The following is a 26,559-nucleotide window of genomic DNA, read 5'->3' as shown; positions in this document are numbered from 1 at the left end:
TGATTTCTTTACCCTGTAAACACGGGTATTGTCATTCCGCCAAGTCTGTTGCAAAACGTTTCTTGGACAAAAGCAAACGGAATGTGGTGGGACATAAATAAATCCAAACAGAATCAGTGGACTGTAAACACCCCTGGCTATGGGCAAGGTTGGACAGCAATCGATGCTTTGGTTTCATTTCCCTGGCACCGTTTCCAAATGCATTTGTGGCAAGAATCCCATTCAAGTCATAACGATATTAGCATTATTCGCACATCATGTCCAAATAATAATCCAAAAGTATCTCAAATGGATTGTGAAGCGAAGTCACTGATTTGATTAGGGGATTTGAATATGGGAATTTAAGGGCAGGGTGGTGCTAGTGTCCTAAAATCTGAGAATGTTCAAATTGAAATGCAACCAGTGTCAACCTTATTTGATCAATGAAAAGGACAACACACTTACCATTTATACAAATCTAAAGCTTTATTGAATCATGACTTAAATGGAACAGAACACAGCACTAATAGTAATTTAAATCACACACTTGACTCAACAGCTAACCTAACGTGTCTCAAACTGTCTCAAACTGTACGGCAATAGAAGGAAAAGTCATATTTGCGTACCTATATACAAGAATATACCTTTTTTCTTTGTACATGGCAACACTGAAGTAATTAAGACAAAAGCTTATATTGCAAAGGTTTGTTTAGCCTACAACTAAGTGTTTTAATGAGGGAAGAAACTGATTTAGGGCTCTATTCAATCAGATCCGCTTTAGAAAGCAAGTGGTGTCAGAGGTCGAACTGTTTTAAAGTTGTCAAATCCACAAGTGGCTCCAAGCATTTACACCTAATGTGGACATTGCCATTGGCTGCACGGAGTCGCTCATAACAGAAATCCCATTCAGCCTTGTTTACAAGTTCGAACACTGGAATGTGAGATGTAATCTACACCTCGATTAGGATGATAGAAATCCTCATTATTTCGTTAATGATTTTCAATTTGAGTGTAATTATTTCTATATAGCCTCATTGTGAACTTTAATACCACTGGCTTTGTGACAATGACTGCAACAGCAGCTGCTCACAGATTTGAAAGCACAAACACAGTTCCATCTCTGACACCACCAAAACATCTGCTATGCAAGTGTTTGCCATTGCTGGTCTGATTGAATCTAGGCCTTAATCATGTGTATCTGAGAACCATACAGACAACATTAAGCTAAAATGGGCAGTAAAACAACCAGCAACTAAGCTTCCATAGTGTAGAGGAAAATGCAAAAGTGAAGGTCTTCACGGACCCATCTGTACCCAAATACTCGGTCGGGTTCGTTTCCAGAATAAAGTAGCTTAAAAAAATAATACTTTTCTGTTGCTTTTCTCATTCGGATCGGGTGTGGAGCCGACCAGGAACGGGTCTAGAATGTTTTATGCATATCGGGTCCGGGTGGGAAAGCCCAAGGTCCATTTCGGTACCGGTCCAACTTTTTGGACCTGTGAAGACTTCTAGTCTGGAGGCAACTTGATCCTCCTGACCAGAAGAGCAAAGCCTGTCAGTTGCTGTCTGCATCATCACTGATGATCCCCTGCAGATTACTCCAGTCTGTGGCTCTCTTGCGCCCCCTGCCTGCGTGACTGTCCTCATCACTGTCTGAGCTTGAGTTGACTACACGCTTATAAGCAGAGGATGGAGGGGAGGACTGTTGCTGCCATATGGACACCCCTCTCCGCTTTGGACGACCTGAGAGAGGGAGAACATTAGTAGTTAATTTATCAATTAGTACGTCCATCAATGTGACCATTTTTGGTTTTACCCTACTACTTTGTCTTCATTAATAGACAAAGTGACACATTGATTTGTTGAGTTAGTAGTTAGCAGCAGTGTCATTATATCAGAGGTAATTTACCCTGTCCGGTAAGAGAGGCAGATACCACTGAGGTTTTTAAATCCTGTTTAGAGACCCATTTTTGCATGGCCTATAGCATCTGATTTTATTCAGGGTATCTGCAGGTTCCATGAAGTAGAATTTAAGGGACTTAAGATCTTGAATGCCATTTTGAATACAATTTAATAAAAATTGAGGTCTGCGTGCCACACACCTGCTAATATTCCCATATGTTTAGGGATGGCTCTTGCGTCAAAGGCTATAGCCTCAGGCAGGTGTGCTATTTTAGCAATGAGCATTCTCCTGTAGCCTAACGGATGTAATAGCATAGTGGCTAGGCTATAGATGGCTGAAGTATGAGGTTGCCCATCTGCATTTTGCTTAGGCTACTCCAATTGGCTAAATCATTAGCTAGATCATAAACTAAGAATTTTGGCTTCGATACCAATACCAGCTATAATGATACTCAATACCATAACGATACCACTGAAAACAAGAACTTAAAGTAAAATATACAGCACTTGATGGCGTAGCAGTGAAGACGTGTTTTGTTCGTGTCTCGTGTATTTTTCGTATTTATATTTAAACTTTATTTTCAATCTCCTTTCGATTTTTACTTTTATTATACCTTCCGGTAACCTGCCTCACCCAATGTGATACGGTATCGCTATTATTTTTAAAAAAAAATAACTTTAGAACACATTCTAGAACCTCCAGAAGCTAACCAGCTAATTAGCTGCAAGCTATTTATTAGTCATTGTTAGCTTTTACCTTCTGCACAGATACTCGGCAGTCTACCAGTATCGGACTGCCTCTCCACAACAACGCCGGATTCCTTCCGTGTCTGATCTTCACGGCTAGCTTGCAGCTAGCTAGCGCACAGCTTGCAGCTAGCTAGCTCACAGCTAGTTTGCACTCACCGTGGCATCGAAGCTATCCCACCTCCCGGCCTACTCAGCTGTTCACCCGAACCCCACTCATACACGGCTAGGGCCCAATACTCCACCGGATCCTTGCTGTAAACTCTGGACCTTGGCACCGGTTCACCGCTGCTACCGATTGGCTATAGTGGCTAACGCCACTGCCACGAAGCTAGCACCAGTTAGCCAGGCGCATCTCCCGGCTAGCAAACTAAATTCTACAATACCTCTTTTGCCATCTGGCTTCTCTGTCGACACGGCGCCCTCCGCCGCACCACCACGACTGGTCTGCCGACGAATACTCCATCCGCTGTGCCTTCACCCGACCGCCGTCGGAGCAGACACTACTAACTTTAAACGCCGTGTCGCCCGAGTGCTAGCGTAGTGGCGGCTCCCCTGTTCCATCTACTGCTGCCCTCTGGACACTATGATCACTTGGCCACATAGCTGATGCCTGCTGGACTGTATTAATCACGGTACTCCATTCTTTTTATTTTTTTTATCTGTCGGCCCCAGCCGCGAACTCAGGCTCTGTGTGTAGTTAATCTGACCCTCTCTGCCTAGTCATCGCCATTTTACCTGCTGTTGTGTTAGATGTTGTTTTAGCTAGCTCTCCCAATCAACACCTGCGATTACTTTATGCTTCGTTGTATGTCTCTCTCAAATGTCAATATGCCTTGTATACTGTTGTTCAGGTTAGTTATCATTGTTTTAGTTTACAATGGACCCCCTAGATCCACTCTTCATACCTCTGATACCTCCTTTGTCCCACCTCCCACACATGTGGTGACCTCACCCATTACAACCAGCATGTCCAGAGATACAACCTCTCTTATCATCACCCAGTGCCTGGGCTTACCTCCGCTGTACCCGCACCCCACCATACCCGTCTGCCCTAAATATATTCTACCATGCCCAGGAATCTGCTCCTTTTATTCTTTGTCCCCAACGCTCTAGGCGACCAGTTTTAATAGCCTTTAGCCGCACCCTCATACTACTCCTCCTTTGTTCCGCGGGTGATGTGGAGGTAAACCCAGGCCCCGCATGTCCCCAGGCACCCTCATTTGTTGACTTCTGTGATCGAAAAAGCCTTGGTTTCATGCATCTCAACATCAGAAGCCTCCTCCCTAAGTTTGTTTTACTCACTGCTTTAGCACACTCTGCCAACCCTGATGTCCTTGCCGTGTCTGAATCCTGGCTTAGGAGGGCCACCAAAAATTCTGAGATTTCCATACCCAACTATAACATTTTCTGTCAAGATAGAACTGCCGAAGGGGGCGGAGTTGCAGTCTACTGCAGAGATAGCCTGCAAAGTAATATCATACTTTCCAGGTCCATACCCAAACAGTTCGAACTACTAATTTTAAAAATGACTCTCTCCAGAAATAAGTCTCTCACTGTTGCCGCCTGCTTACCGACCCCCCTCAGCTCCCAGCTGTGCCCTGGACACCATTTGTGAATTGATCACCCCCCCTCCTAGCTTCAGAGTTTGTTCTGTTAGGTAAACTGGGATTTGCTTAACACCCCGGCAGTCCTACAATCTAAGCTAGATGCCCTCAATCTCACACAAATCATCAAGGAACCCACCAGGTACAACCCTAAATCTGTAAACAATGACACCCTCATAGACGTTATCCTGACCAACTGGCCCTCCAAATACACCTCCGCTGTCTTCAATCAGGATCTCAGCGATTACTGCCTCATTGCCTGCATCCGCTACAGATCCGCAGTCAAACGACCACCCCTCATCACTGTCAAACGCTCCCTAAAACACTTCTGCGAGCAGGCCTTTCTAATCGACCTGACCCGGGTATGCTGGAAGGATATTGACCTCATCCCGTCAGTTGAGGATGCCTGGTCATTCTTTAAAAGTAACTTCCTCACCATCTTAGATAAGCATGCTCCGTTCAAAAAATGCAGAACTAAGAACAGATATAGCCCTTGGTTCACTCCAGACCTGACTGCCCTCGACCACCATAAAAGCATCCTGTGGCGGACTGCAATTAGCATCAAATAGTTCCCGCGATATGCAACTGTTCAGGGAAATCAGGAACCAATACACGCAGTCAGTCAGGAAAGCAAAGGCCAGCTTTTTCAAGCAGAAATTTGCATCCTGTAGCTCTAACTCCAAAAAGTTCTGGGACACTAAAGTCCATGGAGAACAAGAGCACCTCCTCCCAGCTGCCCACTGCACTGAGGCTAGGTAACACGGTCACCACTGAAAAAGCCATGATAATCGATAACTTCAACAAGCATTTCTCAACGGCTGGCCATGCCTTCCTCCTGGCTACTCCTACCTCGGCCAACAGCCCCCCCCCCCCGCGCAGCTATTCGCCCAAGCATCCCAGCTTCTCCTTTACCCAAATCCAGATAGCAGATGTTCTGAAAGAGCTGCAAAACCTGGACCCGTACAAATCAGCTGGTCTTGACAATCTGGACCCTCCATTTCTGAAACTATCCGCCGCCATTGTCGTAACCCCTATTACCAGCGTGTTCAACCGCTCTTTCATATCGTCTGAGATCCTCAAGGATTGGAAAGCTGCCGCAGTCATCCCCCTCTTCAAAGGGGGAGACACCCTGGACCCAAACTGCTACAGACCTATATCCATCCTGCCCTGCCTATCTAAGGTCTTCGAAAGCCTAGTCAACAAACAGATCACTGACCATCTCGAATCCCACCGTAACTTCTCCGCTGTGCCACCATAATCAATTACAGAAAGAAAAGTGTCCTGGACAAGCCTCTTTCTAGCCATAAGTAGGAAGCAAGCCTCATAACGAAAATAGAAACCCAATTTCCATTCAAGCTCTGTCACAAGACTATCCACATGAACTTTGACGGACAACTTGTCATCCAACCAAATGCCTAGGTATTTGTAGGATGCCACTTTTTCAAATCACCAGATGTGACAATGCTAACGTTCTCTGGCAGAGTTCTAGCTCTGGTAAAAGTACATAAAGGGAGGCCTGCAGTGACTGAAAAGCAGTCTGGAGCTTGTCAACAGCCTGAACCAGAGAAGGAGCACATGAATATACACTGCTCAAAAAAATACAGGGAACACTAAAATAACACATCCTAGATCTGAATGAATGAAATATTCTTATTAAATACTTTTTTCTTTACATAGTTGAATGTGCTGACAACAAAATCACAAAAATTATCACTGGAGATCAAATTTATCAACCCATGGAGGTCTGGATTTGGAGTCACACTCAAAATTAAAAGTGGAAAACCACACTGATCCAACTTTGATGCAATGTCCTTAAAACGAGTCAAAATGAGGCTCAGTAGTGTGTGTGGCCTCCCCGTGCCTGTATGACCTCCCTACAACGCCTGGGCATGCTCCTGATGAGGTGGCGGATGGTCTCCTGAGGGATCTCCTCCCAGACCTGGACTAAAGCATCCGCCAACTCCTGGACAGTCTGTGGTGCAAGTTTGTGGATGGAGCGAGACATGTCGCAGATGTGCTCAATTGGATTCAGGTCTGGGGAACGGGCGGGCCAGTCCATAGCATCAATGCCTTCCTCTTGCAGGAACTGCTGACACACTCCAGCCACATGAGGTCTAGCATCGTCTTGCATTAGGAGGAACCCAGGGCCAACCGCACCAGCATATGGTCTCACAAGGGGTCTGAGGATCTCATCTCGGTACCTAATGGCAGTCAGGCTACCTCTGGCGAGCACATGGAGGGCTGTGCGGCCCCCCCAAAGAAATGCCACCCCACACCATGACTGACCCACCACCAAACCGGTCATGCTGGAGGATGTTGCAGGCAGCAGAAAGTTCTCCACGGCGTCTCCAGAGACTCTGTCACATGTGCTCAGTGTGAACCTGCTTTCATCTGTGAAGAGCACAGGGCGCCAGTGGCGAATTTGCCAATCTTGGTGTTCTCTGGCAACTGCCAAACGTCCTGCACGGTGTTGGGCTGTAAGCACAACCCCCACCTGTGGACGTCGGGCCCTCATGGAGTCTGTTTCTGACCGTTTGAGCAGACACATGCACATTTGTGGCCTGCTGGAGGTCATTTTGCAGGGCTCTGGCAGTGCTCCTCCTTGCACAAAGGCGGAGGTAGCGGTCCTGCTGCTGGGTTGTTGCCCTCCTACGGCCTCCTCCACGTCTCCTGATGTACTGGCCTGTCTCCTGGTAGCACCTCCATGCTCTGGACATTACGCTGACAGACACAGCAAACCTTCTTGCCACAGCTCGCATTGATGTTCCATCCTGGATGAGCTGCACTACCTGAGCCACTTGTGTGGGTTGTAGACTCCGTCTCATGCTACCACTAGAGTGAAAGCACCGCCAGCATTCAAAAGTGACCAAAACATCAGCCAGGAAGCATAGGAACTGAGAAGTGTTCTGTGGTCACCACCTGCAGAACCGCTCCTTTATTGGGGGTGTCTTGATAATTACCTATAATTTCCACCTGTTGTCTATTCCATTTGCACAACAGCATGTGAAATGTATTGTCAATCAGTGTTGCTTCCTAAGTGGACAGTTTGATTTCACAGAAGTGTGATTGACTTGGAGTTACATTGTGTTGTTTAAGTGTTCCCTTTATTTTTTTGAGCAGTGTATGACTGTATATACAGTGCCTTGCGAAATTATTCAGCCCCCTTAAGTTAATACTTTGTAGCGCCACCTTTTGCTGCGATTACAGCTGTAAGTCGCTTGGGGTATGTCTCTATCAGTTTTGCACATCGAGAGACTGACATTTTTTCCCATTCCTCCTTGCAAAACAGCTCGAGCTCAGTGAGGTTGGATGGAGAGCATTTGTGAACAGCAGTTTTCAGTTCTTTCCACAGATTCTCGATTGGATTCAGGTCTGGACTTTGACTTGGCCATTCTAACACCTGGATATGTTTATTTTTGAACCATTCCATTGTAGATTTTGCTTTATGTTTTGGATCATTGTCTTGTTGGAAGACAAATCTCCGTCCCAGTCTCAGGTCTTTTGCAGACTCCATCAGGTTTTCTTCCAGAATGGTCCTGTATTTGGCTCCATCCATCTTCCCATCAATTTTAACCATCTTCCCCGTCCCTGCTGAAGAAAAGCAGGCCCAAACCATGATGCTGCCACCACCATGTTTGACAGTGGGGATGGTGTGTTGCTTTTACGCCAAACATAACGTTTTGCATTGTTGCCAAAAAGTTCAATTTTGGTTTCATCTGACCAGAGCACCTTCTTCCACATGTTTGGTGTGTCTCCCAGGTGGCTTGTGGAAAACTTTAAACAACACTTTTTATGGATATCTTTAAGAAATGGCTTTCTTCTTGCCACTCTTCCATAAAGGCCAGATTTGTGCAATATACGACTGATTGTTGTCCTATGGACAGAGTCTCCCACCTCAGCTGTAGATCTCTGCAGTTCATCCAGAGTGATCATGGGCCTCTTGGCTGCATCTCTGATCAGTCTTCTCCTTGTATGAGCTGAAAGTTTAGAGGGACGGCCAGGTCTGGGTAGATTTGCAGTGGTCTGATACTCCTTCCATTTCAATATTATCGCTTGCACAGTGCTCCTTGGGATGTTTAAAGCTTGGGAAATCTTTTTGTATCCAAATTCGGCTTTAAACTTCTTCACAACAGTATCTCGGACCTGCCTGGTGTGTTCCTTGTTCTTCATGATGCTCTCTGCGCTTTTAACGGACCTCTGAGACTATCACAGTGCAGGTGCATTTATACGGAGACTTGATTACATACAGGTGGATTGTATTTATCATCATTAGTCATTTAGGTCAACATTGGATCATTCAGAGATCCTCACTGAACTTCTGGAGAGAGTTTGCTGCACTGAAAGTAAAGGGGCTGAATAATTTTGCACGGACAATTTTTCAGTTTTTGATTTGTTAAAAAAGTTTGAAATATCCAATAAATGTCGTTCCACTTCATGATTGTGTCCCACTTGTTGTTGATTCTTCACAAAGATATAACATTTATTATTTTTTTATGTTTGAAGCCTGAAATGTGGCAAAAGGTCGCAAAGTTCAAGGGGGCCGAATACTTTCGCAAGGCACTGTAGATGTAACTTTGCTGGTTGCATCCCATTTCCCAAATCATTAATACAAAAATAAAAATCGATAACACAGGAGCTAAAATGGAACCCTGGGGCACACCTCTATTAATCAAGAAAGCTAGACTTGTGATTGTCAGTATATACACACACATCAGAAAGATAATTGGTTTAGGAACTTACTGCCCCTTCACTGAGACCAACGTTTCCGAGTCTAGCTAGCAACAATTCATGGTCAACTGAATCAAAGGCCTTTGATAAATCCAAACAGCGCAGCACAATGTTGCTTTTTATCAAGTGCATTAATTATGTCTTTTGCCACTGCCATAGCTGCAGTTGTGGTGCTGTGCCCCGATCTAAAGCCAGACTGAACCCCGCTCAGTATGTTCTTTTCAATTAAGAAGTTTAACCAAGTTCACTAGGGATTCATAGACTTTGGCCAGGATAGGGTGTTTAGAGATAGGACGATTATTATTATCATCTGAGGGATCTCCACCCTAATAGCAGTGGGAGGACATAAGCTGATTTCCAAATGCTGGGTATGGAATTGATTACATTAGAACCCTACACTGATTTTGATAATCTTCCAGAACTTGGCAGGGTTGTTTAGGTTCTCTTTGACTGAATTTATATAGTAACAAGTTGTCAAAAAAAACTGCTCTGTATTAAAAATCAAAGGTGACTCGGTAGAGATTTCATGGTATCTCACGGCCCAGAGTTTGGTCGCACATTACCAGAGATCAACAATAAAAGCTTAGCAATATATCTGTTGCCCAATCTGTGAGGACTAGCGGAGGATTGTCAATAAAACAAACTGCTCCCTGACCTCGACCTGTTCACAGGACCTCTCCCTTCCGCACCTGCTGTCTCCACCTCTGAATGCTCGGCTATGAAAAGCCAACTGATATGTACTCCTGAGGTGCTGACATGTAGGGGCTCCCGAGTGGCGCAACGGTCTAAGGCGCTGCACCTCATTGCTAGAGGCGTCACTACAGACCCTGGTTCGAATCCAGGCTATATCACACCCAGCCATGATTGGGTGTGTCCCAGTGTCATCCGGGTAGGCCGTCATTGTAAATAAGAATTTGTTCTTAAACTGACTTGGCTAGTTAAAAAAAAAAAAATTTGCACCCTCTACAACCAATGTGATTATTATTTGACCCTGCTGGTCATCTACACTGAACAAAAATATAAAAACGCAACATGTAAAGGTGTTGGTCCCGTGTTTCATTACGCACAAAACACTTCTCTCAATTTGTGCACAAATTTGTTTACATCCCTGTGATCACGCCTTTCGTAGCCAATGTGAGCAAGACCTTTAAACAGGTCAACATTCACAAGGCCGCGGGGCCATACGGATAACCAGGACGTGAACTCCAAGCATGCGTGGACCAATTGGCAAGTGTCTTCACTGACATTTTCAACCTCTCCCTGACCAAGTCTGTAATACCTAAGGTAAATATTTTAAGCAGACCCCCATAGTCCCAGTGCCCAAGGCAGCGAATAACCTGCCTAAATGACTCCAGCCAGTAGCTATGAAGTGTTTTGAAAGGCTGGTCATGGCTCACATCAACACCATCCTTCCGGACAGCCTAGACCAACTCCAATTCCCAACAGATCCACAGATGACGCAATCTCAATCGCACTCCACACTGCCCTTTCCCACCTGGACAAAAGGAACACGTACGTGAGAATGCTGAGAATGCTGTACAGCTCAGCATTCAACACCATAGTGCCCACAAAGCTCATCACTAAGCTACGGACCCTGGGACTAAACAACTGCCTCTGCAACTGGATCCTTGACTTCCTGAAAGGACGCCTCCAGGTGTTAAGGGTAGGCAACATCATCTGCCACGCCGATCCTCAACACAGGGGCCCCTCAGGGCTGTGTGCTTAGTCCCCTCCTGTACTCCCTGTTCACTCACAACTGCGTGGCCAAGCATTACTACAACACCATCACCATTAAGTTTACTGATGACACAACGGTGGTAGCCCTGATGGGTGTGATGCCAGGACAACAACCTCTCCCTCAACGTGAGCAAGACAAAGAAGCTGATCGTGAACTACAGGAAAAGGAGGGATGAACACACCCCCATTCACAGAGGGTCTGTAATGGAACGGGTCGAGAGATTTAAATTCCTTGGCGTCTACATCAACAAACTATTATGGTCCAAACACACCAAGACAGTCATGAAGAGGGCATGACAACACCTTTCCCCCTCAGGAAACAGAAGATGGGGCATGGGTCCCCAGATGCTCAAAAAGTTGTACAGCTGCACCATTGAGAGCATTTAAAATTTAAAAAATTCAACCTTTAACTAGGCAAGTCAGTTAAGAACAAATTCTTATTTACAATGACAGCCTATGAAACCCAGACGACGCTGGGCCAATTGTACGCCACCCTATGGGACCTCGTGTCCCAATCACAGCCGTATGTGATACAGGAATCAAACAAGGGACTGTAGTGACACCACCTACACTGAGATGCATTGCCTTTAGACTGCTGTGTCACTCGGGAGCCCTGACCGGTTGCATCACCGCCTGGTATGGCAACTGCTCAGCATCTGACTGCAAGGCAATAAAGAGGGTAGTGCATATGGCCCAGTACATCACTGGGGCCAAGCTTCCTGCCATCCAGTACCTATATACTAGGCTGAGTATGAGAGAGGCCCCAAAAAATTGTTGAAGACTTCAGCCACCCAGTCATACACGGTTCTCTCTGCTTCCACACAGCAAGCGGTACCGGGGCGCCAAGTCCAGTTCCAAAAAGCTCCTACCCCTAAGCCATGAGACTGCTGAACAATTAATCAAATGGCCAACCAGACTATTTACATTGACGACACCCCCCACCCCTTTGTTTTTACACTGCTGCTACTCGCCGTTTATTATCTATGCATAGTCACTTTACACCTACCTACATGTACAAATTGCCTCAACTAACCTGTACCCATGTATATAGCCTTGTTACGGTGTTACTTTTTATTTCAGTTAATTTAGTAAATATTTTCTGAACTCTATTTCATGAACTGCATTGTTGGTTAAGGACTTGTAAGTAAGCATTTCACAGTTGTATTTAGCGCATGTGACAAAATTGACATGATAATTACACAGGTGCACCTCGTGCTGGGGACACTAAGGCCACTAAAATATGCAGCTGAGACACAATGCCACAGATGTCTCAAATTTAGGGAGAACGCAATTGGCATGCTGACAGCAGAGATGTCCACCAAAGTTGTCAGAAAATTGAATGTACATTTTTCTACCATAATCCGCCTCCAATGTCATTTTAGAGAATTCGGCAGTATGTCCAACCGGACACAAAACCGCAGACCATGTGTATAGCATCATGTGAGCGAGAAGTTTGTGTATGTCAATGTTGTGAACAGAGTTCCCCATGGTGACGGATAAGCTACAAACAAACATTATTGCATTTTATCAATGGCAATTTGAATGCACAAAAATACCGTGACCAGAACCTGAAGTCCGTTATGAGGCCCAATTTTGTATAAGGTGTTTGACCAACAGATGCATATCTGCATTCCCTGTCATGTGAAATCCATAGATTAGGGCCTCGTTTATTTACTTCAATTGACTGATTTTCACATATGTAACTAAGTACAGTACATTACCTGTGGTAAATTCAAATAATTGGACATGATTTGGAAAGGCACACCTGTCTATATAAAAGGTCCCATACTTGACAGTGCATGTCAGAGGAAAAACAAATCCATGAGGTCGAAGGAATTGTCCGTAGAGCTCCGAGACAGGATTGTGTCGAGGCACAGATCTGGGGAAGGGTACTAAAAAATTTTATGCAGCATTGAAGGTCCCCAAGAACAGTGTCCTCCATTCTTAAATGGAAGAAGTTTGGAACCGCCAAGACTCTTCCTAGAGCTGGCCGCCTGGCCAAATTGAGCAATCTGGGGAGAAGGGCCTTGGTCAGGGAGTTGACCAAGAACCCGATGGTCACTCTGACAGAGCTGCAGAGTTCCTCTGTGGAGATGGGAGAGCTCTCTCTGCAGCACTCCACCAATCAAACCTTTATGGTAGAGTGGCCAGACAGAAGCCACTCCTCAGTAAAATGCACATGACAGCCCGCTTGGAGTTTAACAAAAGGCACCAAAATAATCTCAGACCATGAGAAACAAGATTCTCTGGTCTGATGAAACCAAGATGGAACACTTTGGCCTGAATGCCAAGCGTCACGTCTGAAGGAAACATGGCACCATCTCTACGGTGCAGCATGGTGGCAGCATCATGCCGTGGAGATGTTTTTCAACGGCAGGGAGACTAGTCAGTATCGAGGCAAAGATGAACGGAGCAAAGTACAGAGAGATCCTTGATGAAAACCTGCTCCAGAGCACTCAGGACCTCAGACTGGGGCAAAGGTTCACCTTCCAACAGGACAACGACCCTAAGCACACAGCCAAGACAATGCAGGAGTGGCTTTGGGACAAGCCTCAGTGGCCCAGCCAGAGCTTGGACCCGATCTCTGGAGACACCTGAAAATAGCTGTGCAGCGACGCTCCCCATCCAACCGGACATAGCTTGAGAGGACCTGCAGAGAAGAATGGGAGAAACTCCCCAAATACAGGTGTGTATTTACTTTAAAATATGATATTGTTGCAAGATAGCCATGCAATTGATCGAACAGTAAATGTAATGTCCTACAAAAACTTTCCATTGGTATGCCTATATAGGCTACTTGCTGTATACACAGCAAATGTCGCGCTCCGCATCTTCTCAAATTAGGGCTTTCCCCCACCGCAAACAATATTTCAACCAATCGATTGGTCTACATTTTTCCATGTGTATTTTCCTCATATACTGACACATCCTATGCGTTCTAATCAACTATATTCACTGAGCTTGTCTGATGCATTCAGCACATGGTTTGATTAAATAATTAAGTCATACAAATGACGAGTGAGTCCAACCAGCAATCGATTTGATTGTGCCGGGCTGACTTGCTGCGCTTTGTTAAAAAAAATATACATTATTTTTTAAAGACAACAGTCTCACCACAACAGAACAAAGTGTTAATCGCTCTGTCCGTGTTGCTGAAGCTGCAACATAAAGCCATTTGACTTAAAAGTCCTGTGAACAAAATCCCTAATTTGTTTAGGAAAAACATTCCTTATTCCCTCAACCTGTTCTCTTTACGTCACACATGTATGCATCGCATACACGTGACCAAAGACTTATTTGCACAGGATTAGTTATTCCAGAGGACAAATCGGACGGGATTAGTTTTCCAAACTGCTCCCTGTAAATTGTCAATTTCTTTCCAATAAATGGACAGTTATGACAGAAGCCTGAAGGTTTCTATTCTACGTGTGACGATACATTATTTCAACATGTCCCGGTGACAGGGCCACACTGATAACTCGAGCTTGGTTCCCAAGTTTCTGAACCATCTTTCCTATCGTGTCACTATATTCATGTATAGCTTACGCGCAGGACTTAGTTCAATGTATTGTTCTCCTTTCACAAAATGCGAGCAACACCTGTCAAAGAATAAGTCTGAACACTCACAGACTTACATGGTGACACTAAATAGGCCATAACCCAACTCAAAATCATGCAAACAAAAATGATCACTGATGAAACACTATACCGGTCACAAAGACAACACACAATTGGGGCCCATTAGTCAGTCTCTCTTACGGTCATGTGCACCGGGTGTAAATGCTGGTACGTTAACAGTAATGGTGGTAGTATTTACAACATTAACTAGAGTTGCAACTCTCCTTTTACTCTGTGTGCAAAGGGGGAGAAGGAGTGCGAGAGAAGCGAAATAGGGGCATATGCTTTCATTACAGGAAGCAGGTTAATGCACCTTACTGTTTGAAAAAATAATGGTTTAAGAACACCAAAAAATCTGCAGGAACATTGTGTAGCCTTATCACCGACGTAAGCAAAATGTATTTGGTAAGAGGACAACTCTAGTTAATGTTGTGGTCTATCAAATTGTATAGGCTACCTTGATCTCTTCTCTTTCCCCCCTCTGGCAATGGCCAGACTCGCACACACAGAAGTGCACATGTGGAGGGCTCTCCATCTTGAAAGTGCACCTCGAGTATTATTTGAATTAAACAAATAAAATGGGCATGGTGGCAACAATTAAGCAGCAGCACAATGTAAGAAACAATGTAGTCATCTCCATCACATGTTAAGACCTTTGAAAACTAAATTGATGACATTAAGACTTAAAGCCTTTAAAAATCTGAAATGAATTTAAGACTAAGGACCCTCAGACACCCTGTTTATTGCTACTTTGTTTAATTTTTTACAACCAGTCTAACTTTATTTACTTTATTGTTCATTTGATCTACATTTTGATTTCAGATCTACAGTTTGTGCTTCAACAAGTATTCCCTGTACCTAAAGTTGAAACAAAGATGGAGAAGATTGGATAAGACTATTAAAGCAATAGAACAGAAAAATATCCACCTAGCCAATCAGAGTGCAATGTCAGGGTATGCAATCAGCTAAGATCTAGAAGCAAGCAGTTGATTAAGGAGTGGGCGAAAATGTCACCTTGTGTAGTTATGATGTTGCAGACATCTAGGTCTGCCAACTCCTGAGCCTCCTCTCTCTTAAGTCTGGCTTTCTTACACTTCTCTATAGAAGGCTGGCCTGAGGGGGGAGAGACAGAAGCCATTAGTCCCCAGCAAGTTTCCACTGTCCAGCAATGCCACCATGGCTCACTCCACCTCACGGATATCAGCCCCGTTTATACCTGGTGCTAATGTGTCCTTCGTACTAATCTTGTCCACATTCTGATTGTCCCCAATTTTTTTATATAGGTGTAGATTAAAAGACGCATTGTGATTTGATGGTGATTAGGAAGATCTGATCACATTCAGAAGTAGTCAGGCACGCATCGTGTCTGGATATACTTACAAGTGTAGACGCATCTGGACAGTGAAGCCATTTAAATCATCGTCATCTCACCCTCAAATCATTGACAGGTGGCACCATTGACTTAAAACATCAATAAGAGTCTTTAAATACATATATTATTAAAACAATTATGCATACAGGCAGGGTCCTGGAAATCTGGTAACAATGCGGCACAGTGGACAGAGACATTTTTATACCATGTGTATGTCAAAATGTGTGCACAATCAGAATGTTGACAAGATCAGGACAAAGGACACATATTAGCGCTAGGTATAAACAGGACTTTAAAAGCATCACATAGGTGTGAACAATACAGTGGATTAGCCCTTTAACCAATTGAAAGGCTACATGGAGCTATTGCGTACAACCTATTCAGTCAATTTACATTTTCAATTTGGTGGAGTGAGCGAGGGCATACGGACCAAATAAGAGAATTCAAATTCATTGCCAAAGCCCCCCAATTACCTTTGACACCCAGTTCTTCAAGCTCCCTCTTCAGCACAGCCACCTTTGACTTGATGGAGCAGCAGCCATCCAGGAGCTTCTTGTAATTCCGTCTCACACCACAGAGGGCGATGTAACGCTTCAGCCTGGCTACCGCCGTGTTGTCCTTCATGTTACATGGATGGAGCACATTTTTCCAGGATTAGCCTAGGCTAATACCCTGACTACACCACTCGCGTTGCAAAATAAATGTAGGAAAATATGTTACTAAATTTGTGCACCCACAGTGCTCGGGCGCGCCAACGAGCATCTGCGTTGCCAAGGGCTAAAATAGAAGTAATTTCTATTTCTGATGCAGATCACTCTCCCAACTCCTCACTGGTTTATAGAAGCAGGTACCCACGTGCCATCTCCTCATTGGTTTTACCCACGTGGGTGATTGAAAGACACAGTTTTGCCAGTTGTCGTGGTAATACTATGAAAGTGTAGATGCCAATCACCATATAAGTTCAAAAATTTAAAAAGCCTAGGAGGAGAGATGACAAGAAACGATTCGGTTGACCGTTTTGTGTGTGGATTAACTGTCAGAGTAGAGGACCTTGTGCATTTCAGGAAAAATAACTCAATGTTTGTATCCCAGGACAAATTAACTAGCAACAGCAAGCTAGCTAAATAGGACAAATTAGCTAGCAAGTGCAAGCTAAATTGCCATACATGTTTAATGCTTTTTGACCTGTCCCCAAATTAAAGTAATTGTTTTGATATTTTAACCTGCGTGTCATGACCGCGTTTGGTGTATGGGGACAAAATACATTTATGCACGATGGCACACGCGCGCAGCCAGTTTGGGTTCCATCTAAGGCCGACTCCAGAAAGAGCCCCTTGCCTCTACACTTTATATTGCCTTGAAACCAGACATAAAATTGTATAGAATTCTTCGTCAGGCAGAAATTAGCGTTTGAGTCAGGCAAGTTTCCTCTTACAACCCCTACAAACCAGAATGTTGAATAAAATTATATTTTAACACACTTTACCGGTTGTTCATTCAGTTGGTCCTTTCGGTGGTAGGGAATGCGAGACAATATATCCACAGGAAAGTATAATTACATCAATGTTAAAATTGTATTTATTAAACATTCTAGCTTGTAGAGGTCAAGATGGGAAACTTTCCTGATTCAAAACGCTAACTTCGGCCAAAACCAAGAATTCTATGCAATTCAACGTTGGGTTTCCAGGCAACACTTTGTATAGATCAGAAGGGATTTGGGGACGCATGGGCAATATAGCAGTAACTATATACCTTGCCTTGTAATTTCATCATACAGCATATTATATTGATCCAATACCTTCAGAACTACTTCAGTATTTGAACCATGTCTGAACCAAGTACATTGCGAATGTGAAAGTGTGTTGGCAACTACCTGTGCCTACTGTGTGCTTGAGTTGGCATAGAAGCCGCTGGCCTCACCTTTCCACCTTTGGATCCACTCTCACTGCTCTCACCCTTTATTGGCCGCTTCGCCACAGACTTCCTCTTTTTCACCTGTTCTGGCCTGACCTCACTTTCCTGTTCGTCCTCCAATGATGGGAGGGATGAGCCAGAGTCTTGGGCTGGCTCATCCTTCGTCTTAGCCATCACTTCTTCGGTTTCATCTGAGAAAGAAGAAAAATTACTTTAGGGAGGGGGAAATAGTACATTACTTGAACGCTTGTCATTGGGGCTACATAATGGTATCCTATCCCTGGATTTTTCACTATGTTTGGGCCTTTACTAGGACACATTATGCATGCTCATGAACACAACCACTTGATAACTCACCCTCTCCCCCGCTGGCTTCCTCTGAAGATGCACCGTCATTCTTTTCTCCCTCACTCTCTGACCTGGAGTCGTTGTCATTTTTTTGTATTTTTACCCCTTTCTGCGCCATTACTTCAGCCTCTCCAATGTGCTCCGAGTCACTCCCAACAACCTGCACTCTTTCTCTTCTCTGCAATGGTTTTTCCTTTAACCCATTTCCACTCTCCCTCCTTTTCAAACACTTGCTCTGCACTTTCACATCCACATTTTCTTTTCCTCCCGTTCTTTTTTTGTCACTTTCTGAATTGACTTGGTCCTTTTCCTGTTTGTGGGTTTCATCTCGTTTCCTCTTTTTGTTCTCCTCAAAATCTTCTTCCTCGACTTCAGAGTCATGTTCTCTCTTCCTCAGATTCACCGTTTTGATCTCAACATCACTTTCTGAGCTAGTTTCAGTCTTCCCACTATTGTGTACTCCTGTGTGTCCCCCTTTGTTTTTCTTGGTGCCGATTTGGGAAACTTGCTCAACACTTCCCATGTCCTTCCCCTCCTCTTCTTCCGCCATCTGCCTTTCTCCATTTCCCACTCTCTCGAGTCCAGAATCTGGGGAATCTTAAAATAGTTAAAGGAAATAAAATGTCCAAATTAGATTAAGAAAATATTGCTTAAAATACCGTGGCTATCACAGATAAGTCTTAATTCTTTAAAACAAATCATGGGATGAGTCTCAACTTCATAATAGGCATGGTTCACACAAATCTGAATAAATGTGTCTCAAGTTAATATTTGACCAGCAATATGAACCGCAGCACACACTGTGGGCTTTCACTATGACAAAGGGCAGCATTTTCATTGCACCGCTATAATTAAAAACTGAAATAGATGGGACTGCACCACAGTTGAGCTGTGGACAAGTTGCAACACACTAACTCAAGTTATTGGATAATATACATTTTCAGACATTTATAAAAAAAGCTTAATATAAATAAATAGTACGGAGACATTTTTTTTAACAGTTCTGTGCCGTTTTAAGTGAGGAGAATTTCACCCAAGGGCCACTACTATTGGAAATGACCTGATTGGGCCGACTGAAGCCGAGATCTCTTTGCCTTGGATCCATCTGCTTTGGTCCTGCCTCCTTTCTCCTCCTCCTCACCCCTCTTCCGTTTGTTGTGGAGAGGCATCGGGGTAACGTTGATAATGGCTTCATTGTCACTGCTGTCACTGTCCTGAGAGAGGGGCAGAGGTCCCAGGTCAGATTATAATCGAAACCAGCTCGAACCGAGATAAATGCAACAGCTCGGGACTGTCATGACAGCATGCACCTACCAGGAGCAATAACATGAATGTAATGTAATTGGGACTGGAAAACTGTAGTGACTTCTCATCCGAAATAAACTAAACAAAAATATAAAAACGCAACAATCAAAGATTTAACTGGGTTACAATTCATAAGGAAATCAGTCAATTGAAATGCAGAGCATTCGGAAAGTCAGACCGCTTGACTTTTCACATTGTTACGTTACAGCCTTATTCAAAAATGGATTTAAAAAATGTTCCCTCGGCCTCCCGGGTGACGCAGTGGTTAAGGGCGCTGTACTGCAGCGCCAGCTGTACCACCAGAGACTCTGGGTTCGCGGCCAGGCCACGACCGGGAGGTCCGTGGGGCAACGCACAATTGGCCTAGCGTCGCCCGGGATAGGGAGGGGTTGGCCGGTAGGGATATCCTTCTCAGATCCTCAGTCTCATCGCGCACCAGCGACTCCTGTGGCGGGCCGGGCGCAGTGTGCGCTAACCAAGGTTGCCAGGTGCACGGTGTTTCCTCCGTCACATTGGTGCGGCTGGCTTCCGGGTTGGATGCGCGCTGTGTTAAGAAGCAGTGCGGCTTGGTTGGGTATCGGAGGACGCATGATTTTCAACCTTCGTCTCTCCCGAGCCCGTACGGGAGTTGTAGCGATGAGACAAGATAGTAGCTACTAAACAATTGGATACCACGAAATTGGGGAGAAAACGGGGTAAAATTCACACAAAAAAAGCCAAAAAAATGTTCCCTCAATCTACACACAATACCCCATAATGAAAAGGCAAAAACAGGTTAAGACATTATTTTTGCACATTTATAAAAAAATTAAAAAAACAGAAATAGCTTATAAGTATTCAGACCCTTTGCTATGAGACTAGAAATTGAGCTCAGATGCATCCTGTTTTCATTGATTATCCTTGATGTTTCTACAACTTGATTGAGTCCACCTGTGGTAAATTCATTGGACATGATTTGGAAAGGCACACACCCATCTATATAAAGGTCCCATAGTTGACAGTGCACAAACCAAGCTTTGAGGTCGAAGGAATTGTCCGTAGAGCTCCGAGACAGCATTGTGTTGAGGAACAGATCTGGGGAAGGGTACAAAAAAAATGTCTGCTGCATTTAAGGTCTCCAAGAACACAGTGGCCTCCATCATTCTTAAATTGAAGAAGTTTGGAACCGGCAAGACTCTTCCTAGAGCTGGCCACCCAGCCAAACTGAGCAATCGGTGGAGAAGGGCCTTGGGCAGGGAAGTGACCAAGAACCCGATGGTCACTGACAGAGCTCCAGAGTTCCTCTGTGGAGATGGGAGTACCTTCCAGAAGGACAACCATCTCTGAAAAACTCCACCAGTCAGGCCTTTATGGTAAAGTGGCCAGACGGAAGCCACTCCTCAGTAAAACGCCCATGACAGCCCGCTTGGAGTTTGCTAAAAGGCACCAAAGACTCTCAGACCATGAGAAACAAGGTTCTCTGGTCTGATGAAACCAAGATGGAACGCTTAGGCCTGAATGCCAAGTGTCACATCTGGAGGAAACCTGGCACCATGCCTACGGTGAACCATGTGGTGGCAGTATCATGCTGTGGGGATTTTTTATCAGTGGCAGCGAGACTAGTCAGGATCAAGGGAAAGATGAATGGCGCAAAGTACAGAGATCCTTGATGAAACGCTCAGGACAAGACTGGGGCGAAGGTTCACCTTCCAACAGGACAATGACCCTAAGCACACAGCCGAGACAAGTCTCTGAATGGCCATGAGTGGCCCAGCCAGAGCCCGGACTTGAACATATTGGGAGAGACCTGAAAATAGCTGTGCAGCGATGCTCCCCATCCAACCTGACAGGGCTTGAGAGGATCTGCAGAGAAGGGAAGAAACTCCACATATACAAATGTGTCAAGCTTGTACTGTCATACCCAAGAATACTTGACGCTGTAATTGCTGCTAAAGGCGATTCAAAGTACTGAGTAAAGGGTTTGAATGCTAAAGTAAATGTGAGTTTTTTTTATTTGATAAAATGTGCAAATATTTCTAAAAACCTGTTTTTGCTTTGTCAATATGGGGTACTGTGTGTAGATTGAGGGGGGAAATGCAATCAATTTTAGAATAAGGCTGTAACGTAACAAATTGTGGAACAAGTCAAGGGGAATACTTTCAGAATGCACTGTAAATTCATTAGGCCCTAATCTATGGATTTCACATGGCTGGGAATACAGATCTGTTGATCACAGACACCCTACATTTTTTTTTACAAATTACTAATACAAATTTAAAAAATACAAATAGTCAGGTGCATGGATCAGAAAACCAGTCAGTATCTGATGTGATCACCATTTGCCTCATGCAGTGCGACAGAGTTAATCAGGCTGTCGATTGTGGCCTGTGGAATGTCGTCCCACTCATCTTCATTGGCTGTGTGAAGTTGCTGGATATTGGCGGGAAAGCTGTTGTACACGCTTTTTGTGCATCTGGAAAATCAGCTCATGAAACATGGGACCAACACTTGACATGTTGCGTTTATATTTTTGTTCAGTGTATTTAAGAACAAAATGTACTTCAAAATGATTCCTTCCACACTTCTGACCACCCAAGACCTGTAGCGGTCACCCAATCACTTCAGATCTGTGTGTACTCGATGGAGAAAGAAAATATTTTATCAAAAGTTATGGGGCATCAAACTGAAAGACAGGACAGCAGCTCTGGGTCAAATACATGTCAAACTTTACTTACAAATACTTACAGACATAGGCTATATGTGAAAGTACCTGCAATCTGCTTGATTTAGGCTGAAGGTTTGCACTTTTGAGACTGTTCCATGGTACTGGGCAAACTAAATTGAGTTTAATTCAAGTACTTACCTATTTGATCCAGGTCTGAGGGAGATATATTGATTGACAAAATCGTATCTACTCACAAACATCTTTACCTGCATCCTCAGCAGTTCCTCCTCTACCACTCTCTTCATCAACTGTCTGTCCTCCTGGTTTAGTGAGTCCCGGCCAACACATGCCAAATACCGCCCTCTTAAGATGCCAAGAGTCAATGTGCTAGGAGGGGGGGGAAAAAAGAGAATGAAATAGATACATTTTCAATGAAACAGAGAATGGAAACTGACATTATGACGAATATGACGTAGTGCTGGGGAAATCTTCAGGGGATGTAGTATTTCATTATATATTTCATTTCCTTAGAGAGACAAGATTATTGGGTAGGGTTTAGACCGGGGTAGGCCGTCATTGTAAATAAGAATTTGTTCTAAACTGACTTACCTAGTTAAATAAAAAATAAATAAGGCACCTTAACCTTAAAGTTGGTTGCCAACCACCATATAAAATCCACAGAAAGACAACTTTCTTCACAAGAGCTCTGCTCCACAAAGTATAAATGCTCTGACTTCTGCAGAGTGAATTTAAAAAATGTAACTAGGCAAGTCAGTTAAGAACACATTCTTATTTACAATGAGGGCCTACCCCCGCCAAACCAAGACAACGCTGGGCCAATTGTGCGCAGCCCTATGGGACTCCCAATCCCGGCCGGATGTGATACAGCTTGGATTCGAACCAGGGACTGTAGTGCCACATCTGGCACTGAGATGAGGTGCTTAGACCACTGCGCCCTTCGGGGGCCTCAATACAGACGTATATACAGACTCGCCTTTTATGAACGAGTCATTCAGAAAAAAATAACTTTCCAGTGAGTAAAAAGAGTCGTTCAAAAATAACGAATATTGCTTATGGGTATTGTGAACGAGGCATTCGAGTGGTCTGAGGCAATCGGTAATTAATGAGCGTTTAAGTGTAACTTTAGATGGTTTAGGGAATCAGCTCGAGATTTAACTATGGTTCTAATAACTAAACCGGGCCCTGGGCGTTAGAGAACAGACACGGCAAACAGGGGAACATGCAAGCCAACCACGCAAGAGCGGTTATGGTATGTTAAACCTTTGCCACAAGCTAGCAGGAATTTCAATGCATGATTTGACTTCGTCTAAAGGAACTGCAAAAGGGAGTTTACCTTAGGTCAGGACAATCACGGAGTTGTCCTGAAACGAACCTCCGAATCTGTGTTTCCTCCGCTGACACCATTTATTAGCCAGATAAAACTTTGCTGCTTGATTTTTTCCCTCCAGATTTGCCACAACATTGCGTAACCGTAATGACGCAACTAGCTACGTTTTACTTGCTGTTTGTGTGGTCATGTGGATTTCAAGACAATATAACTTTTGCACAACGTAGCAACGCCCACTTCCGTCCAACTTCCTACCCTATACATAGCTTCCTGTCGCCCCGAAATCGCTCGTTTTATCATTTCCACAGTATATTATAATCATATTTCTATAGCTTTTTTAAATCATTCGTGTTTTAAATTCTGTTTATCCGTTCAGTTAGTGTTTTTTGTAATTCGATTGTCTCTTTAGCTAGCAATGTTAGCTACCAGTACCTAGCTAACGTTAGTGCTAATGACGTTAACGTTATTTGTTCCGGCATCTTTATTGAAATTTAGGAAATGAAGATTTCATTGAACCTTATGGTGGGCTTCGCCGTCTGAAGGGAGCAGTACATTCGATGTGGAATAACTACGATGTCCAAAAGATCCTCATGTCACCGATGGGAAGCATTAACTGCATCTGGGCTGTGGCTTGGCTTTTCACAAAACTCCCAGTTTTGGGCCTCTTGTGAAGGCATGGGCCAAGGAGCAATGAGCTATTACTGCAATGCATCTTAACTTTTTTTTTGCTGTGACCGTCCATTTGTTAATTAACACCTCTGCTTATACTCTGAACAAAATGTTATAAAGAGTTTTTTACACAGACAAGAGGACAGAAACATTATTAACTGAATTCTTTTTAATTAATTAATTTCAGAGATTGGTTTTGTTTCTCTTTCATTAATTGAAAGATAAAGGAGCTTCTCCCTTGTTTATTTAGTTTTTCCTGCCTAAGAACTTTTGCATGTACACATTAGTACCAGTCACCCTTCTAATTAGTGAACACCACTGGATCTCTGTATTCTCTCACCTGAAGAGACTATGTGAAGCTGGTCTTCACTGAGCACAAATGTGCAGCCTTGAAAGTTGGCATCTAGGGGTAGTGACGGGAATGCTGGTGTCTCCTTATGGTGAACTGTGTCACGTTGTGATTGGAGGCTGCTGGTAAGACAGGAGGCTCCCGGTAAGACAGGAGGCTCCCCACCTGTACCTTTCCAAAGTGGGATATCTGCTTTTCAGCAGATATCCCTATGCTGCAGATCAATGGCTTGGATAGAGGGTCAAAGCTCTTGTATGTCTCTTCTATCTGGGAAACTGAGAGGTCGGGGAGTGTTCCAAGAAGGGTGCTGTAGTGTACAGCAGCCGCTGTGGTTAGCAAATCTAAACAATGTACTTGAAACCACCTGAAATTAAATAATTTTATATAGTCAAAGTGTAATAGAATATGACTAGATAATACTCACCTAATCCCTCCTCCTGCCATGCGCTTTTTGGTGAGCTTGGTGATGGTCATTTTTCCTATGGGCCCAGGTTGCAGACCCTGTAAAAAGACAGTATAGGGGCACTATTCTAAATCTAATCATGAGACAATTTATGTTTTCATTAAATAATTTATTAGCATTATGACATTATTATAACCATATGATGTTATGTGGTATAGCTATTAAAACATGCCATAGTTCTTGGCTTATGCCACTGCTGCTAGGCCTCTGTGCAGCTGTGCACAGGTGGGACGACTGGTGTTCCCATCTGGGAATTGTGTGCCGACTGGAATAGTAATGCAACTGAGTGGTTGCATAATGCAGTGCCAGCAACACATGAACAGTGATGTGGCATTGTTACGGGTTCTTAGGGCTTAAGTACAACCTATGATGTAAAAATGTAATTATTCGACTATAAAAATCACTCATGTGTCACGACCAGCAGACAGAAGAAGTGACTGGCGAAAGATGCAACAGCCACTAAATTCATGACAGCAATACGGGTTTAAACTTTTCTATTAAGGGTATATGCCCTTGTTTAAATTGAATCTAATGCGTCCAACATAAGAGCTTACATAAACAGCAAGGAAGACAACTGAACAATTACTACACCAAGAACGGTTTCATAGATATGGGTTAAGCCTAGTCCTAGACTAAGCAATGCCTCTTAATGCAGATCTCCATTGACCGTTACTTCTTAGTCTAAGACTAGGCTTCATCTCTGACTGTGTAACTGGCATGTAGTCTGTCACAAACAGCTGACTTTTCACCCTACACTCAAACTGTGGTTTCTAATTTTTCCTCATGGACCTGTAGCAGCAAGCCCCTATGCTGACCTCTCGTCACTTTGTCCCTGTTCCAAAACAGTTTGGAATAAAAATAATGAGAAATGTTAGCTAGCTACTATAAAATGCATGTCTTAAACTACGTTACAGCTTTTAGTAAACGTCCTCGTCTGGTCTGATAGGCAAATTGGCAAAACTTACCTTACCATAGTTGAAAAGGTAACTGGAGACAAAGTTTGAATCCTTTTTCCAACTTGGAGGTCGGTGCTTTGCTACTGGTCTTAGCCAGACGATATACATCCGTTACTGTTATCTTTGGCAGCTCTTGCAAGCTCCTTGAGTAAAACAGTGCCATGGTTGGTAAGGGACAGGGGTGTTGGCTAATTGCTAGCCACCTTACTAGTGTGAGGTGTCACTAGTGTGATAATAAACTCAGCAAAAAAAGAAATGTCCCTTTTTCAGGACCCTGTCTTTCAAAGATAACTTCACAGATCTTCGGTTTAAACACCGTTTCCAATGCTTTTTTTATTTATTTGATTTCACCTTTATTTAACTAGGTAGGCTAGCTGAGAACAAGTTCTCATTTACAACTGCGACCTGGCCAAGATAAAGCATAGCAGTGTGAACAGACAACAGAGTTACACATGGAGTAAACAATAAACAAGTCAATAACACAGTAGGAAAAAAAAAATCTATATACATTGTGTGCAAAAGGCATGAGGAGGTAGGCGAATAATGACAATTTAGCAGATTAACACTGGAGTGATAAATGATCAGATTGTCATGTGCAGGTAGAGATACTGGTGTGCAAAAGAGCAGAAAAGTAAATAAATAAAAACAGTATGGGGATGAGGTAGGTAAATTGGGTGGGCTATTTACCGATGGACTATGTACAGCTGCAGCGATCGGTTAGCTGCTCAGATAGCAGATGTTTAAAGTTGGTGAGGGAGATAAGTCTCCAACTTCAGCGATTTTTGCAATTCGTTCCAGTCACAGGCAGCAGAGAACTGGAAGGAAAGGCGGCCAATGGGGTGTTGACTTTAGGGATGATCAGTGAGATACACC

The 26,559-nt window shown here is 43.8% G+C and overlaps 1 protein-coding gene across 9 annotated transcripts; it reads right to left on the bottom strand.

The window, feature by feature from the left end:
* Positions 1-445: 445 nt before the first annotated feature.
* On the bottom strand, positions 446-23,929 carry hirip3 (HIRA interacting protein 3). Of its 9 annotated transcripts, none has more exons than XM_021624324.2 (8): positions 23,766-23,929; positions 22,168-22,288; positions 19,013-19,166; positions 17,962-18,540; positions 17,611-17,795; positions 16,164-16,308; positions 15,333-15,431; positions 446-1,722 (listed from the first exon to the last, which is right to left on the bottom strand). In XM_021624324.2, the coding sequence occupies exons 1-8, from the start codon at positions 23,801-23,803 to the stop codon at positions 1,535-1,537; spliced, it is 1,509 nt and encodes a 502-aa protein (XP_021479999.1). In that variant the 5' UTR covers positions 23,804-23,929; the 3' UTR covers positions 446-1,534. The 9 variants fall into 9 exon arrangements, with proteins under 9 accessions (XP_021479999.1, XP_021479996.1, XP_021479997.1 ...); XM_021624321.2 differs by having other exon boundaries at positions 17,962-18,549; positions 22,156-22,288; positions 23,766-23,907; XM_021624322.2 differs by having other exon boundaries at positions 17,962-18,549; positions 23,766-23,902.
* Between the last annotated feature and the right edge of the window lie 2,630 nt (positions 23,930-26,559).

Source organism: Oncorhynchus mykiss, chromosome 12, assembly GCF_013265735.2.
Source record: "Oncorhynchus mykiss isolate Arlee chromosome 12, USDA_OmykA_1.1, whole genome shotgun sequence".
NCBI lineage: Eukaryota > Metazoa > Chordata > Actinopteri > Salmoniformes > Salmonidae > Oncorhynchus > Oncorhynchus mykiss.
Note: the sequence above shows the minus strand (reverse complement) of the source record. Positions and strands in the feature narration are given on the sequence as shown.

Bases quoted from the DNA above. Each gene is read 5' to 3' on its own strand.
- hirip3 (XM_021624317.1), bottom strand. From the start codon at position 23,326: ATGGTGTCAGCGGAGGAAACACAGATTCGGAGGTTCGTTTCAGGACAA. The intron at 18,550-19,012 runs GTCATTTCCAAT...AACTATTTTAAG, and splicing joins GCTTCAGTCGGCCCAATCAG to ATTCCCCAGATTCTGGACTC. The intron at 17,796-17,961 runs GTGAGTTATCAA...CTTCTTTCTCAG, and splicing joins GGAAGCCAGCGGGGGAGAGG to ATGAAACCGAAGAAGTGATG.